This window comes from Dendroctonus ponderosae, unplaced genomic scaffold, assembly GCF_020466585.1.
Source record: "Dendroctonus ponderosae isolate FM_Combo_2020 unplaced genomic scaffold, Dpon_F_20191213v2 Dpon_F_20191213_4, whole genome shotgun sequence".
In the NCBI taxonomy this organism is placed as follows: Eukaryota; Metazoa; Arthropoda; class Insecta; order Coleoptera; family Curculionidae; genus Dendroctonus; species Dendroctonus ponderosae.
The window spans coordinates 6,300,853-6,317,975 of record NW_026018611.1 but is presented as its reverse complement, the minus strand read 5'-3'; the positions used below and the strand labels follow the sequence as shown (position 1 = coordinate 6,317,975).

General features: G+C 34.6%; 3 protein-coding genes across 9 annotated transcripts in view; 2 read left to right on the top strand and 1 right to left on the bottom strand.

Annotated features, from left to right (window-relative positions):
- The window catches only part of LOC109537115 (ankyrin repeat domain-containing protein 50), a 26,087-nt gene extending 17,416 nt beyond the window's left edge, over positions 1 to 8,671 (top strand). For 3 of the 7 annotated variants that reach the window (XM_048665523.1, XM_048665521.1, XM_048665517.1), the window contains 8 exons: positions 1,672 to 1,855; positions 1,918 to 2,098; positions 2,162 to 2,378; positions 2,437 to 2,655; positions 2,701 to 2,906; positions 2,978 to 3,134; positions 4,584 to 4,764; positions 4,825 to 6,670. In XM_048665523.1, coding sequence (XP_048521480.1) covers positions 1,672 to 1,855; positions 1,918 to 2,098; positions 2,162 to 2,378; positions 2,437 to 2,655; positions 2,701 to 2,906; positions 2,978 to 3,134; positions 4,584 to 4,764; positions 4,825 to 4,996 — 1,517 coding nt within the window. In that variant the 3' untranslated portion in view covers positions 4,997 to 6,670. Of the gene's footprint in view, positions 1 to 1,671; positions 1,856 to 1,917; positions 2,099 to 2,161; positions 2,379 to 2,436; positions 2,656 to 2,700; positions 2,907 to 2,977; positions 3,135 to 4,583; positions 4,765 to 4,824; positions 6,671 to 8,181 lie in introns of those variants that run through there. The other 4 variants (XM_048665524.1, XM_048665522.1, XM_048665518.1 and 1 more) reach the window with 3 other exon arrangements.
- LOC109537117 (protein PAT1 homolog 1) lies at positions 6,485 to 17,098 on the bottom strand. The gene is made up of 15 exons (XM_019903700.2): positions 16,930 to 17,098; positions 14,510 to 14,690; positions 14,288 to 14,451; positions 14,033 to 14,216; positions 13,840 to 13,973; positions 13,553 to 13,595; positions 13,346 to 13,491; positions 13,085 to 13,254; positions 12,200 to 12,347; positions 11,957 to 12,136; positions 11,672 to 11,892; positions 11,433 to 11,610; positions 11,055 to 11,212; positions 8,504 to 8,642; positions 6,485 to 8,441 (listed from the first exon to the last, which is right to left on the bottom strand). The coding sequence occupies exons 1-15, from the start codon at positions 16,984 to 16,986 to the stop codon at positions 8,178 to 8,180; spliced, it is 2,367 nt and encodes a 788-aa protein (XP_019759259.1). The 5' UTR covers positions 16,987 to 17,098; the 3' UTR covers positions 6,485 to 8,177.
- Positions 8,742 to 11,037, top strand: LOC109537118. Its single transcript, XM_019903701.2, has 3 exons — positions 8,742 to 9,218; positions 9,276 to 9,537; positions 9,875 to 11,037. Exons 1-3 carry the CDS (start codon positions 8,931 to 8,933, stop codon positions 10,924 to 10,926), a joined length of 1,602 nt encoding a protein of 533 aa, XP_019759260.2. The 5' UTR covers positions 8,742 to 8,930; the 3' UTR covers positions 10,927 to 11,037.
- Positions 17,099 to 17,123: the final 25 nt, after the last annotated feature.

Below are 17,123 nucleotides of genomic sequence, written 5' to 3'. Positions count from 1 at the left end.
GTTTAAAAAATTCCTAACTGCCAATCGAGCTCAAGTAGCAACGTGAAACTTTCATAGTCTATAAAATGGACTAAACGCTCAAAATGCTGCTAATTTCATTGGAATTGAAGAGAATCCTGATTTTTTTGGACTCGATAAGTGTTAAGTTCATAAATGTCGGCCTGGAAAAAAATTTCATCTAAATGCTCTTTGAATAAAAAATATTCATAACTCCGCATCTAGAGCAAGCAGCAGCTTCAAACTTGCATAGTACTTAGAAGACAAATGGTTTCTGAGTCTAAAATTCCTGAAATTTCATCGAACTTGCACCAAACTCTGATTTTCGAAAAATAAACGTTTTCGTTAAAGTGCACTCATACATTCCATTGAAAAATTCATAATTTCCAATAGACAGCAATCAGCTAGGGTAAACTTTCAGAGTCTATAGCAAATGCTCAAATCCAACAATCCTGAGAACTTCATTCGAATCGAAAAGACTCCGATTTTTTACTGACTTGATGAATATTTATACAAACGCACTTTGATTCAAAAACTGAAAAACTTTCAGTCTACCTGAAGTAGGAACGTGAAACCTTCAATAACTATAAAACACACTTAAATCTAAAACTCGTAAGTACTTCATTCGAATCGAATGGAATCTTGATTTTTAGCAACTTGATAAATGTTGATCTCAAAATGAGCGTTTTCTCCCAAATGCCATTCTTGCTTCGAAAATTGGTAACTTCAAACTTATACGGTACATAGAAGGCATCTATCTGAAGCTCCTCGAAATTTAATGCAAATCAAGTAAAATTCTGATTTTTGCCGACTTAAAGGCTGGCCACAAAATGATCTTTTGCATGACAGTGCACACATCGTGAAAAAATTCCGAACTTCCTTCCAATCAACAGCAAGTAGCTGTGGCAAAATTTCAGTCTAGAAAATACTAAAATTTAAAAATCCTGAGAATTTTATTCCAAACAAAAAGAGTCCTACTTTTTACTGCCTTGTTCGTCTGGAAAATGAGCGTTTTCACCAAAATACACTCTTTGAATCAAACATTCAAAACTTCCAATCTATCCTAATCTAGCTCAAGAAGCAACGTGAAACTTTTTCAGTCTATAAAATATATTTAAATCTGAATAAATCCTAATAATTTTATTAGAGTCGAAAAGAATTCTGAATTTAAGCGGTTTGGTAAATGCACTATTCGCTTCAAAAATTTCTAACATGCGCTATAGAGCAAGTAGCAATTTTCGCAGTCTATGAAATATACTCCCATTCGAATCGAAAATAATTCAGATTTTTTGCGACTGGATCTATGTTGGTCTCAAAATGAGCATTTTCACCCAAAAGCACTTCTGGCGTCAAAAATGTTTGAATTTGTGACGCCAGTGAATCAGAGACACACTTTCATAGTCTTACATCTAAAAATGCCGTAAATTTCATTAGAATCAAAAAGACTTTATTTTTTGCGACTTGGTAAATGTTGGTCTGAACATGAACGTTTTCCCCGAACATCCTTTTGCATTCCTGATTTTTAACGACTTTGAAAAATTTCCTGATTTCCAATAGAGAGCACGTAGCCACGGAACACTTTCAATCTATAGAAAATACTTCAATCTTAAAGCCTTACGAGTTGGATTAAAATCGCACCGAATTCTGAGTTATGGAACAAAAGTGTAATTTTAGGCCACCAAGATGTATGTGAAGCGCTATTGGAAGCGGGAGCGAAAATCGACGAGACTGACAATGAGGGTAAAGCTCCGCTTACTCTAGCGGCTCAAGGAGGCCACACTTCGTTAGTTAACCTATTTATGGATAAGTATAATGCCCCGGTAGATCAAAGGCCGCATGACGGAAAAACTGCTTTAAGGTATGCACTAAAGCCAACTTTCCTTCGAAAATGGTCCTTCAAATGTGTTTTACTGGCGTTAGATTGGCGGCTCTAGAAGGGCACTACGACATAGTACAAATTTTGGTATCAAACGGCGCTGATATAGACTCGAAAGATGCAGATGGGAGAAGCACACTGTATGTTTTGGCTTTGGACAATCGGTTGGCGATGTCCAAGTACTTCATACAGCAGGAAGCCGATGTGGAAACCAGAGACCTGGAAGTAATACGCTCATTGGAAACGTGCAACTTCCACATAGCTAAGTTGCAATTCTTCATATTACAGGGTCGAACGCCGCTTCATGTTTCCGCTTGGCAGGGACATACCGAGATGGTTTCTCTTCTTTTAACCTATGGAAAAGCTCTAGTGGATGCTTGCGATCTAGAAAACCGCACTGCGTTGCACTCTGCCAGCTGGCAAGGGCATAGTGATATCGTTAAGATACTACTCGAACATGGTGCTTTGCCTGATCATACTTGCAATCAGGGAGCCACAGCATTAGGTAAAATGCCTTTACAGAGTGTCGATTACATTTCCACAAACCTACTCGACTTTTCCAGGAATTGCTGCACAAGAAGGCCACGAGCTTTGTGTGGTTGCTCTATTAGAACACGGGGCTGATCCGAACCATTCGGATGCTTGCGGGCGAAACGCTCTTCGAGTGGCTGCGAAATCCGGCCATCGAGGCGTTGTGAGGCTTTTAGAGGAATACAACGCTAGATCGCATAAAATTAACATGTCAGCCCATACGAGTAGTAGTGCGAATTCAATAGCGTCCAGTAAGTTTCACTGCCGTCCTTTCACGCAATATTCCCTTATTCAAGGTGCATTTTTAGCATCGACTGCCGAAACCAAACCTTTATCGGCCAGTTTGTATCCGGTAGGCGGAGATTGGACCGATCAGCAACGAAGATCAATGGTTTCTTTGGGTAATCATAGCTCTAATTCAAAGTCCAGTTCGAATCTGACGGGCTCAAGCCATTCCAGCCGCCATGGCGATAGGCAGCGAGATACACAACAGAATACTCAGGTTGGAGTTGTAAATTCAACTGCTCAAATTATCTTAAGTGGGCTAATTTGTTATTGTTCATGTTTTTTCAGCCGATGTCTTTCACCCAACAGCTCCAGCAGTGTTCTAGAGGTGGCAAAACAAGACCGTTGAGTAAACTGTTGTCGCCTTTGCAAAGCGAGCCTCAAAGTCCTATTTACGCCTCACCGCCTCTTAGTCCGGTACATGACAGTTCTAATAATGTTTTCGGTAAGTTCGAAGCTTATTTAACTGTTTTAGGCTTATAAATCTCGATTCTTATTTCGTTACTGCTTGCACACTTTACGATCCGTCGGCTTAGGCCTTGTTCTTACTCTCATTCTAACTTTAACTCTAACGAAAACGAAAGCAGGGAGAGAAGAGGAACTGTCCTTTCATGAGGAATCCACAGCTTTCCGTTGAGACATTTATCTAGGATCACCCTGTATAATATAACAATTATGCCATATAAAATTACAAAAATTTCATAAAGCAGCATAAGTACGCAAATGTTTCATTTGCGAGATTCACGGTGTTAGATATATTTTTTTGTTTCCTATTTGCAGGTCTTAACTCTAATCAGATAATTATATGAAATTTAAAATTATGTAATATTGTGAGTATATGCAGGAGAAATTCGGGCAATCTTACATGAATTACATGACAATTATTAATTTTTGTCTTATTTCCTTTTTTTCTTACTTTTTAGTTATACTTTAACATATACCCGGCGTCCGGAATTAACGTTGATTTTCTCAAGGAGATTGAAAAAAAAGTTTTAAAAGTTCACATTTATAAATTTTAGTGCGGTTTAGACTAAAATTGTAAAATCTGTTAATTTTTGAAATCGAAATTCCCAATTTGTCCGTCAAATTAAATCACATTATTTTTAATATTCCCTAACTGTTGTGTGCGAATATTTTCTCAATCAGTAATTCGATTTGAATCATTTTTTATCGAATCATAGCTCTATTCTTGGACCAAATTTAAGTTATAAGATAAGCAAAAAATATAATAAACATATTGTACAGGGCGTTTAAATACTGTCATGTTTTCGCGGTCAAAGTTTAAATCGTTCTGCGGGCAATACGTGCACCCAGAGAGGAAAAGGTATACGGTATACAGTGTCTGAGCAATTTTGATCTGTAATGCTCTGTTTATCTTGAATGCTTCGAGAGATATTAATTTTTTTTGACCGGCCACATTTTGCGCACAATTTTTTTTTATTTGCGAGAAAATGTGGCAAAAACTGTGCGACCAAAATTTTATAACAAGCTTAGAACTGTCAACTGTTTAGTTTCTTATGTATGTAACTTCATAAAGAAACAAATAAGAACAATATTTTTAGGTGTGAAAACAAGGAACATTTTTTTAGGAGAACAAAAAATATAGCAACTTAACTTCAGCGCACAGAGAGTGACAAAATAAACATCGTTTTTTATTTTACAGTAATTAAAATGATTTTTTTTCTGCATACTGTCATAATCTCACAATGCTTTTCGCTTTTAAAAAAAGGGGAAAAGAAGCTTTGTCTGTTCTATCATTTGCGCTTTAACTTAATTGTATGTGCCTTTTATACGTTTTTAATTTAATTGACCGAAATCTCAAAAATTTCAAACACTTTTCAACTAAAAAACATATTTTTCCAACAAATTGTAGTTATAAGTTGGTATTATTTAGGTGCCATGAATATTTATCAGCCGGTACTGCGACATAACAACTTTGCAAAAGCGCCCGACATGCACTTTGCTCGAGACACCCATATGCGCATAATTTTGGGCAATTCCGGCAGTTCCGCATTCGGAAAGGACAAAAAAGGCGACGAGAAGCAAGACAAGGATTCAAATAATACCAAACAGAGGTAATCACTTAATTTTTTTTAACAATTCATCACTTTTGATCGATGTTGGTGGGATTTCAGCAATCAAAAATCGAAGCGAAATGGTATTGCAACGAATCCCGCATTACGATTGGTGGCGAATGTGAAGAACGGGTTCGATTCGGCAGCAGCCAATTTGCGTAAGTCGACATCTGGAGCGAATCCAGCCTCGAAAACGAACAGTTTTCATTGGCGGAAAGAGACGCCTTTGTAATATAGAAGAGCAATTTTGCGCACTTGAATTTTACTAGTCAATCAAACGGTAAGTATATACACAACTTTCTAATCCTCCATTATACGAGTCTGATGCAAATAAGAATGTTTACTAACGACGAACGTCTATCAAGAAACATACATATATTCGTCGATAGTAAAATTTCTTCGTTGAACAGACGTGTTTATTGAGTGTTGGAATTTTTACTTATTTTTATAGGATGTTAACTTCGAAACGTTGAAAAAATTAACTACTGCTAACAGCACCCACCTAGTCTTAACTATATCAAAGAAACATAGACTTTTTTTAAACCTAAGTTATACTTCGATTGAGTTAGAATGATTAACTTTGATTTCGGGCCTAAGTTTCAACGATGCTTTTGATTTAGGGTTTTAGTATTGTGATAGACAGTCGTAAGTAAAATATTTACTTTTAACTCGGTAAGTAATAATTGTACCTACTACGTTAAGTAGACAACGTTACTCAAGGATATTTTCGTAAGTTCTCGGGTTCTAATTTTAACACTAATCTAGCGTGACATGGGCAAATCGTTTAATTGCTCTTTTTTTAAGGTTTTTAAATTAATTTTATTTAATTTGCCTTTATTTGTTTTCTGTTTAAATACCGTCATACTTTTTATTTTTTCCTAGAATTGAAAAAGTTGAGTAAAAATTAAACAAACGTTTAATGTGTATTCATTTGATTTCGATTTATTATGAATTTATTTCTTTCATTAATTTGAGCATTGCAGATTTACCCATATCATTGTAAACCTCATACGTAGTAGTTAATTTAACCAAATACTTGATTGTGTTGACACTGCAATAGTTGAGGTTTGCCAGTTGTTTCACGATTAACGCGACGAAGACTCTTCAGTTATCTTGTCTAAGACAGATTACTTTAAAATCGAACATTTTAAACCATATTTATTTGCCAATATTTATGAAGGCTTTATATAATTTATCTTTTAAGCATTTAACCCGGTAATTTTTAATACAGTCGGTTGATTAAGAGAGCGCTTGAAATCGGGCCTACAAAGATAAATGAAGAGTCTCCGCTCAAATGACACTAAGGATCTCATGGTGTTCTAAGAATGTATCGAGATATTTTTGTATTTCCAATATTAGTTTGTAAGACATTCGAATTTCAATGTGTAAAGTTTGTGCGTGTTTATTAACTTCTTAGCCTATGTTGTCATGCATAGATTCTAATCGACGGGCTTTTTATTCACAATGTGGCTTAAATATTATGACGAAAAAAATGTGAACCTTTGTTGAAATATGTACAAATGTTCATTTTATCCTTGGCCAAATAGTATTTCCTCACTGAAAACACAATTAAACGCTTTACTTAAAATCCATCATGTACAAATTTAGCTAACTGAAGTCGATGTGCAGCAGTACAAAATACCATCAACTGAAGTTAGGTAGATTTTTCGCTTCGAAAACTAGACATTTAAAATGAGTTGATTGATTAAAACCCGTTAGATTATACTCAGTTGCATGAATTTTATTTATTATTTAAAATATCGCGTCTTAAAGACGCTGATGTACATCAATTATAACGCCTTTTGTATTTATATCTTCAAAGCTTTAGTTTTATACAGTTAAGATAAAACTTGCACTGTATATGTTGAAAACAGTATTAAGAATATTAAAGATATATTCAGCAATACATAGGTGTAGCGTTGTCGATGTCAATAACCCAAAACTTGTATTATACTCCAAACGCAATATTTTATTTATAATTATCGAATCTACTCAATTGTTTTATTATCTATTCAGACATTGTAGTTTAGTTCTATCTACTAATTCGAAAAACCATACATAGAATGATATCATTTCAACATATTTTGATATCTTTGAAATGACCTGAAATTAAATATATAGTCTTATAAAAATACAAATAAAAGGAGTCTCCATGCCGATACTAGAAACATATAACTTCACGGCCTGGAGATGCAAAAGCCCATTCATATTTATAGGAATTCGTTCTATCAAAAATCTTAAATTTGCCATATTTTTTTAAGTATCTACTATTTCTATAAACAATTCACACATGATTGAATCGGGCTTAGTGTGACGATTCAAGCTTAAAACGTTAATTAGTACTGATATTAATAATAAGTAAAATCACATTTCCTTCATGTATCTACATAAAAATCAATTAACGAAACCACAATGTGTAATACAACAATTTAAAACAGATTCAAATTAGTTAAAATGTGCATCGCAAAACAGAACAATACATTTTACGTTTTGTTACGGAAGATACGTTAATTTACAACAATTTTTGTAAACACATTGAACCTACATTTAGGTCTTTAACGCGCGAAACTAAAGCAACACATCCATAAAACGAACATGTGTTGAATGAATTTACTTTAACATTGCTTTTATAACAATTATTGTGGCAATTAAATTTTATTAATCTCGATAGTCAAGAACTAAGCGTGTAGGTCAGTGGATCTTAACATTCATGTCAACTAAAATTACGCACAATCCTAATTTTACTTTAATTGGTTTGATAACAAAATTATTTAAAACGTGTAAACAGAACGCGATAAAATAAAGAACGAAATAGACGAGCGTAGCTGAAAATTTTTAATTGTACAAAAAATTTGGTCCTTTAAGTGGAACAATTGAAGAGTGTGATGCAAGAAGGGGATAAGTGCAAAATTTTAAAAAATTATTATTCTGCCTATAGGTAACCGAATATGTTATTTCACTATGGAGCGAAACCGGATGAATAGCTACCAAATCATAGACATAGTAAGCCTTCAGCAACATTAAAACTAATTTGAAAAATGTTCTTTGCCTCTCTGGCAAATAACTGCGACTTATCCCCTTCTTGCATCAGAGTTTTCAATTGAAACGATACAACATACTTCACCCAAAAAATAAGTATTAGTTTTGAATTCCACCCGAAAATTAATGTGCTAAAACAGATCAGTTGAATTCTAAAAAGACGAACTCAAATTTAGAATAGTAATTAAAACATCCGAATCGAAGTTTTCATGCAATTAATCTGGATCAGCAATCAATCACCTGATCCCTTTGCAATACTCAAGACGTGGAATATTACGGTTGAAAACAAGTCAATCAGAAACTCACAGAAAGTTTTCAACAGTCGTTTGATAAATTTGCAAAATCCATTCTAGTCAAAAGTTTTCTGCCATTCTCTAGTTAATATGAACATCCACGAAGAATTTCTCCAGTGCAGCTTTCCTATCAGATGGCAATTGCGCAAATCGCTCAACATGCTTAGCGAAAACGTCTGAAGGAATCGCTTCTAGAGGTACTGCCACTCTGCTCACACTTACCGAATGCTTTGCCCAAGCGATGAGAAAATTCAACCAGATGCTTAGTTGTTCTTCTGTCGGCTCTGTTGTGAACATAATCGTGTGCACTCGTATTGAGAGAATTACCAATGCGGACACCCCAAGCTGCAATCAAAAAAATCCACTTTATTTACCATAAGTTTTCTTTAAAAAAATCGATTATTTACCTTATTTAACACTACAAAATAAAGCGGTGCTTTTCCTGCATGTCCAAGTGGCGTGCTTCTGTTATTTTCCAGCTTTACTTCTTCCATCAGTCCGGTAATTAAGTCAATGATGTCTTCCATTGTGCACGTTTGAACATACCTGAAAATAAATGTAGTTTTATTTAGTAATTCATCATTAACTTAGTTCAAAAAAGAATCCATCCCCGAAGAGGGCCACAATCTAGTCTAACCCATATAGATTGAAAACAGTTACTCTCGATTGAATGTACCGATATATTCCATTAGCGCCCCTATAGTATGCGATACAGTTAGTTCCTCATGGCAAATTATAGGGGACTGGCGATTAACGTAGTTGAACAACTTGTAAATTTGCACTTTAACTACTTCTTAGTACAAATCAGTGTGGTGTGAGTGGCACTGAGTGAAAATGTATGAGGTGTATGCCCTAATTGCAAGCCTTTTGCTACCCACAGGGTTAATAGGATTTCTGTACTTTTTGTATTATATCAAGTATTCGAGTCACCGAATTTTATGGACGTTAATTTTTGAAAACATCGCGACCATTCTTTTGGGAGTTTTCTATTTGTACAGTGCAGTTATTCTGTCCCAAACTTTTGTGAGCAATGACACCGATTGGTTAGACAACAACATTGACGATCTGGCCATTGTTAATGGCACTATTTCCGAACCAGATGCTGAATCTTTTTATCCTGCCGTAAGTACATGCCATATTAAAAAAACTGGTTGAAATTAACCAATCGTTTACTGGCAGACTGCAGCTGAGGATCACAACAATGAAATAGAGGAAACAAGAAACAGCAAAGCCAAAAGCACGTCTAATGATTTTCTTCGTGCCTACCATACATTGATTTGGACCTCTATCAAGAAATATAAACAGAATGGAACTCGAGAAGACAGGGGTTTATTTCGAAACATATTGAATTACGCCAGGGAATTGAAAGACAAAACTACAACAGATATTCTGGAAAGCCACGATTGTTTTTTGAGAATGTTTCTCTATCAAGGCCTATTAGGTAGTGTTGATATTATTTCTTTCTCATCAAATTTTCTACGTATAGAATTCATATACCATAATGCAAGTATTTGTATTCTATTTTTCACTGTTTATTTTTCCGTTCCAAAAAGCCTCTAACATTATTAATAAAATTGCCCTAAATCACCTTCCCCAGACAATTAATTTAAAAAAATGCTAAAAGTTAAAAAACTGACATATTTCCAATCTCACAATAGTCGAAATAATTAATTTAAAAAAACAATCTGGCTCACAATCTTGTACAAATTCGATTTAAGAATTATCCCCCTATTAGTGAAACGACTAAAAATATTTTAAACACTCCTTTATCTTTTCAGTGTATTCCTTCATAACCAGCGCGATTTCCCTGATAAACACCTGCCAAATTTGCAACCAATGTCCTGAATTAACATCAGAAGAAATAGCCAAAACCACTGAAGGCCCCATGCAATCTACAGAAACAGAAAATAGTTCCGGAACTTTTGGAGAGAAAATAGTTCATGATTGCGATGAAATTTCCCATGCAAACACGAACCCAGTGGGGCCGTTGTTTCAGACCGATAGCATCGAAAGTTCCTCTACAAACCTGGACGTATTTACGGTGAAAAAACTGTCTCAAGTGAATCTGTCTAATCAGCCTGAAGCAGCAAACTATTGCAAGACAGTTAAAACGCCACTACAGGAAAAGCCTTATATTACCGCTGGAAAATGTGTGACGCTTTTAGTGCTTCCGGTAGTTTCGGTGCTGATTTTATATGTTTTGATGAAAAACGGCGTTGTAATGAATGAAGTGGAACACGATAATTTCGACGTGAATTTCCTGCCGAATTTTAACGAAACCACTTCTAACATGCAGGCGGACAATATTTTTAAAGACTTAAACCCTCAAAGCGCTACTGAATTGGAAATAACTCACATATTAAAAAATGTTTATAAAGTAATCAACTCAGTTCAGGAAAGTCAAAAGGATACCAAAATGCCGATAGTGACAGGACAGTATTTATCCAAACTGAAAACTCGCAACTCGACCAACTTTACTAAAGAATGTATTGGCAACGAATCCAACCTGAAAACTTTCGATTTTGCAATTTTTGTGCTCGCCTTTTTCGCAGTTCTCTTTTACACAAAAACCAGCGAGATGAAATTGTCGAACCCAACATCCAAGACTAAAATAAACAAATGCATTTGGGCCTTTTCCATGATGTGGAGCCCGGGAATAATAGACCTGATTGTTTCCAGAATGCTCACTACTAGAGAACCAAACGTTATATCAGCATTGCTCCTATTGCTAGGAAACATGGACAGATTGTACTCCACAAAACAAAATATCGACATTTATAAAATGTATGGCAAAGCAAACACGTTTGTAAACCCAATTTCGAAAAGCTAAGTAATATCTACTGTGTTATTTATACGAGTTAAAAACGCAAGCAAATAGTAATACATTTCGACTAATGCAATATTAAGATTTTAAATAATAAACTTTTTAAATATTTTTTAACTAGTTCGTCTACTTACTGCTTGAAATACGGATAAAGCTTTGGCAAAATATTGTCACCAGCAGTATCTCTGCGTCCTATTACTGGTAAGCTCAGTAACACTTTGGTCCATATTTCTTGAAGTTGAATGCTAAATAGATCAACTGAAAGGTGTGGCAGCAGTCTTAAGAGAAACATCTGAAACAAATTTGATAAACATTAAAAACTATCAACTCTCCAGGCCATTGCTTGAAGCTGGTGAATTTTTCGGGATTTTCGACCGCCATGGAAAATAATTTTGTTTGAGGAAAAGCGACTGGTGCTTGTGAAATACCAGGAAGAAATTATTTTCCTCGGCGCAAAACTCAACAGTTTCACATTAAAAGTTGCAAATAAAGCTAGATGAAAATAAACGCACCTTTCCCTTTCTGATATTTAAGAAGCTGGAAATTTTTTCCTCCTGGAAAAAGCCAGAACATATTTTCAGGATATAATCGAGCTTGTTTTCCGTTATGGGTTCATTGGCTTCTTGTTTAAACAGCCTGAGAACTTCCTGTTTTTGTTCTGGCGTTGGTGCCTGTTCCAGTTCTCTTAATCTGCAATTATGATCATAAATCTTAATACAATGCAAAACAAAAAATAGCTTTTAAAACTTACCTCTGTTTTTGTTTCATTTCCCTGTATTTTTCCATGTTGTTGACGTACATGGGATTGTTGATGTCTTCGGCCTTTAACAGCAACGAATATAATGCCTCTATTTCCAGAAGATATTGCTTGGTTTTCTTTGAATCCTTTGAAGGTGGAGGAATGTCTTGCTCTTTGTCAGACTGCATTACCTCCATATCTATAATCTTTCTGGGTGCAGTGACGGAGCCGCACTGAATAAAAAAACAGAATCCGTAAATCAAGCGATTTTATCACTTAAAATATAGGCTTCCTTACTTGCAACTTTCCTAGAGAATTTTCAAATTGCAATACAGTGTATACCCTTGGTGTAAGATTGTTTCCATCCTGCCTTTCGCTGTTACGCCTTTGCCTGCCGTTATTTTGAAATCTGCCGCTATTTCGCTCAGAATCAATCGGATGTTCCTTTATTGATTTTGACTTCCTTTCTTTGTAAATCTATTTAAAAATAAAATATGATAACAATACTTTTTATAAGTGATAGCTATTTTTTTGACTCACTGTGTAATAATAATCGTCGAAATATGGAGTCCCAGTATTAACTTGCATCATTTGAATATTTAGCAACCACTGTTTATCTTTCGGTGTCATTAATCCTGCATAATCGTCTCTAACCTGGCCATTGTGATGTTCTTTATTTGAGAGTAAACTAAAAATAAAAGTATTTATAAATCGATTTTTCTTTAAATTGCTGGATAACCGCTGATCTTAAACTAAAAAATAGACCATTGATTGACTGTTCAAAACAAAATTTTATCGACTTCTATCCACACACATGATAAGTCGTCAACATTTTCAATTTGTAATTCATAATTTATACTGTGTGATCAATCCTTGTATGTTTGCTAGGTTGTTTATCTTTTTAACTTTAAAATTGCGTGGTTCTCATACCAGTAGGAAAACGTCTTAAGATCCTGAACGCCTATTTGCTTAAATAAATAAAGCATACCTTGATGAAGTTAAAGTAAGATTGAAAGTTTGTACCTCCATACTAGAAAAATCATCAGAACTGATTGATGGTAATTTCTAATTTTGCAAAACTAAAATTTTGCCAACGGAAAATTACACAAAAACCTTCTAAAAGTTGCGCTGTGTTCAACTGACTATATGAAACCGAAATGGTCAATTTAACTATTCAGTGAAGCATTAAAAAACAGTAGCAAATAGGTAAACATCTCATTGTGCGCAAAAATAAACAAATTTATAAAAAATGCGGGAAGCACTCAAAAAATTGCGCGTTTCTTTCTTGTAAAAAGATCTAATCGAGACTGTTTAGATCCCAGCATAAGCCAACGAATGTGTAAACGTTTAGAGCATTTAATTGCTAGGAAACATTCAGATTTTCCTCTTTCCTTAAGTAAACTAAAGTAGTATTCATTACCATACCGATAAGTTCCACCCGCATCATTTCGCATGCTGTGATTCTGCTGCTGGGAACCCGTCATTGGTGAAAATTGCTGTTGTAGCATTTGCCTTGGTGGATTCATGTTTTGCTGTCCAGGCATTGGAACCGTCATATGTGGAGGCGGTGGATAGTTGTAAGGAATATGATTCATCTAAAGATTATATTAGATTTTTTAAATATTTCCGCAACATCTTTATGCATCTGTTTACATCAGCCTTAAAACAGTGTCCAATGTGACTTACGTGTATGGGATAAATGTATCCAGGAGGCCCATTGGGCGGCATCAGGTGAGGATGCGGAGGAATCATTCTGTATCCTGGCGGCATTACTATATGTCGCGGCCCGTTTAGAGGGGGACCAATATGTCTTAAATTTGGAGGAGGAACATCTGGAAAATGGATGAAAAATAATACGGGATCTGAGCAAAGAACAATCAACAATTTGCTTACTTAAAGGCGGCAACCCGGGGGGCGGTAACCTCGAATTGGGATGCTAAAAATATAAAATTTTGATTACTGATTGCTGTGAAATTATATAATTGTTGCATACATTTTTAACACACACGGATTATGTTCATTATTAATGTCTAATAAAGATTTTTTTCATATGCATTAAAGACGGCATAAAAATTAATTATGGAAATTGATCTAATAAAAACCAAAACCACTTAAACTCAAAGTTCGCCAACGACGCAAAAAATCCTCTTTCGCAAATAAATGAACTAAAGTGACTTTACCTGCAACAGAGGGTGATAAGGATGAACTGGATGGTGGGGAAATTGCATGAAAGGCCTCTGCGGTCCCGGAACCTGTTGCTGCATATTGAGTTGATTCGGCAGCATGTGAGTTGGTTGCGAAATGACCGGCGGATCTGCCAACAAAAACCTCCGATTAAAAACGAACTTACTCCAAACATTTTGCATTGCAAACCTTTTCGCTTTGGTTCTGGTCCTTGCAATTGTGCATTTTGACGGGAATTTTTAATTAAATTCTTTTCTAGCTCCTCAACTGTGCATATTTTCGCAGGTTTACTCGGAAATCCTAATGGTGATATACCACTGGGTATTTGATTGTTCAAGTAGGAAAATGAAGGAATTTGTGTGTGTGACTCAATCTGAAACAATTTTGAAATTAATAATCATTGAAATCAATCGTTTGCTTGAAAATGTAAATATGCACACTTACAAAGGATTTCGACGCTTTTTGCAAAGACGAAAGTACTGTGGAGTCGTTATAAGAGTCTCCATTTGTGTGAGTTGGATTGTAGGCCCAAACTGAATCATTTTTTGGAAAGATCAGTAGCTCTTTCTCAGGCGATTTATCTAATACTAACTGTGATATAGAGTTTTCTACAAAAAAAAGTCTTTGATGCAACTTTTACAAACAGGCAAAATAGATTAAATTTACCGATTTTATCACTAAGCCGTGAACTTTCTTTAATTTCCGCAAACTGCTCATGCTGCTGCTCCCAATCGTCCAAAGTGGATTGTTCACATGTCCCAAACGTTTCATCATTTAAAGCATCATATGCTTCTTCATTCTCATAACCATCGTCATCGTCGTCGTCTGGTAAAAGAGGTTCACCGTTCTAATCATAAAAAATGGTTATTTTCAATTGCAATTTATTGAATGAACTTTCAAGCCAAATCACTTTGTTGTCAGCATGTTTTCCTCATTTGGATATTATCCAGATTACCTTAAACGTGTAATATTAACCAATGTCCAGGAAGTAACAAGTAATTAAAGAGTGGAAGTACAACTACTTCTTCCATAAAACATTTCATGAGATCGTTGCTTTTGTTGTAGCTTTTATTGTAGCTAATATTATCAAGTTTTATTAATTTTATGTTGTGTGATAAGTGATGATTTTTTAATTATACTGTGTAAGAAGTAGGAGTTGATTTTTTGTCAGTTCAAGTCGTTGAAGAGCCTATATTTATAATATTTTAGGAGTTCTCGTATATTTTAAACATCTGTTTTCTTCTGAACGAACTGTGCTTGTTTGGTGACTTTTTTACTTTCCAAACACTATTTTTATCATCTTATCAACTCTACAATCGGAATTTAATATCAATGTTTATGTGCGCACTAAAAAAGGTGCTAAGTACATTTCCAAAAGTGCACGAGTGTGCGAAAACACAAAATTAAACTTTTTAACACCGCGTACCTTGCAGACATTTGTCTATATAAACTGGTTTCTTTATACTTGGTAGTTAATCATTTCTTCGATTAGAAATTGAATCACTTTGTATAGGATTCATTTTTAAAATACCCAAATGATGAAAATGTCAATTCTATCCACAAAAAAATTGCGAGAATTCTTAAATCGCAGAATTACTAATAATTTATACGCCGCATGAATATTATCTGAAGGAATCAAAAAGTGTATACCACTTTCATATCAACTTGATTTAAGTACTGGACAAAGTGACGCCTTTTAATGTGAACAGTGATTGGTAATTCGTTGATAGTTTCCTGCGGTACAAATGATTTATATGAACAATACAAAGCCACTAGATGTTTATTTTATATGCTCGAGTATTTGTAAAGCAACTTTAGTGATATTAAGGCGATAAGAGGAAATGTTGTTAATGAATGTGTGAAAGGTCGAGAAGAGAGAATACAAACCCTTTTTTGTTTCATTTTAGCCTGGCAATATTTCAACTTTGTATTGGACATTGGAAATAAAACAAATAACTATTTAAATAGTATAGAGATACAGAATTTAATTCCTCTGGCTTTATAGAATCTCGTCTTATTATTCAAACTATGTACTGCCAGAAATTTATTTAACTAAAATTGCACTTTACTGTTGAGGTTGCGATAAAATTAGTCCACAGGTTAGTCGAGCTTATCTCTTTATATTAGTAAAGAAATCAGGAAGTTGTTTATTAAAGCGCTATATTTCTACAATAATCTGCCTTGTCCATTATAGACATTATTTTTTAAGTATAAATAAAATTAATAAGGATAAATCTATGTTCATGTATAGATTCACCAACAAAAGGAATGTTCAATCATTTTGGGGCTTTTTCAAAGCTGGAGTATTAGATGATAATCGACTCTACATCTACACATCATCTCACACATAAATTCCCAATTAAAGGCACCAGAACTTTGTTAATTAAACAGTATGTACACAAGAGGTTCAATAACTATTTACATTTTGAGGGACTTAAAGTCTAAGAAGGGACAATTTAAATAGATATGCTGTATTTGGGAAAATTTGGCTTTTAGTCATGCTGGTATGCAACGTTTTCATCCAATATTTTAGTCAAACAAATAAATCAAAAATTGCTATGTAGCTCTCAAAGGTATTTAACTGTGAACATGGGGCCGATTTGCAGACAAATGTATACTACTACGTATAATTCATGAACGGTTGGACTGAAGTATTTGCAAATAATATTACTTATAAGTGGATTAAGGCCAAGACACAGAAAACTGTTACGATAAAGAATTGGCGGAAAGCATGTAAAACATGATTTAATTCAAATAGATTTTATTCTACACATGCACATGTTGATACAGAGATAACAGTAAACGTGTTCTTGTACATTTTTTCAGCTGAATTTGTATAAAAGATTTGTACAACATTGTTAATTAAACTGTGTGTACAGAGCAATAAACAAGTAAGTAAAACAGTATTAAATGACAAGGGAATGTATACTGAGTACTGTGAGTCTTTCTGAGTCTCGGCTAAGAATAGAACTCTTCCTATTTTGCAAAAAAAACTTAAATTGCGTATTCTTTCCCTCAAGCACATCGACATGCCGAAACCGAAAAACGATGTTTAAAGGGCGTAAACAAAATGCATTTTTACTCACATTTGGGTCCAAGCTTGCCTTTAGCGAAGTATCGAATTCAAAAAACGAATCTGCCATTTGATTGTTCAAAATTATTCAACATTCTCATTTTACACAAAATACGAGAAACAATTTCTTTTCTTCTTGCCACTTTCCATATGTTTATTACCAACATTAGAAAGCAAATATTTCCAGGTGGTATCTGTCAGCATTGT

Bases quoted from the DNA above. Each gene is read 5' to 3' on its own strand.
- LOC109537117 (XM_019903700.2), bottom strand. From the start codon at position 16,986: ATGGCAGATTCGTTTTTTGAATTCGATACTTCGCTAAAGGCAAGCTTG. The intron at 14,452-14,509 runs GTAAATTTAATC...TTTTTTTTGTAG, and splicing joins ACGGCTTAGTGATAAAATCG to AAAACTCTATATCACAGTTA. The intron at 11,213-11,432 runs GTGCGTTTATTT...AATTTGTTTCAG, and splicing joins TAAATATCAGAAAGGGAAAG to ATGTTTCTCTTAAGACTGCT.
- LOC109537118 (XM_019903701.2), top strand. From the start codon at position 8,931: ATGTATGAGGTGTATGCCCTAATTGCAAGCCTTTTGCTACCCACAGGG. The intron at 9,219-9,275 runs GTAAGTACATGC...GTTTACTGGCAG, and splicing joins CTGAATCTTTTTATCCTGCC to ACTGCAGCTGAGGATCACAA. The intron at 9,538-9,874 runs GTAGTGTTGATA...TTATCTTTTCAG, and splicing joins TCTCTATCAAGGCCTATTAG to TGTATTCCTTCATAACCAGC.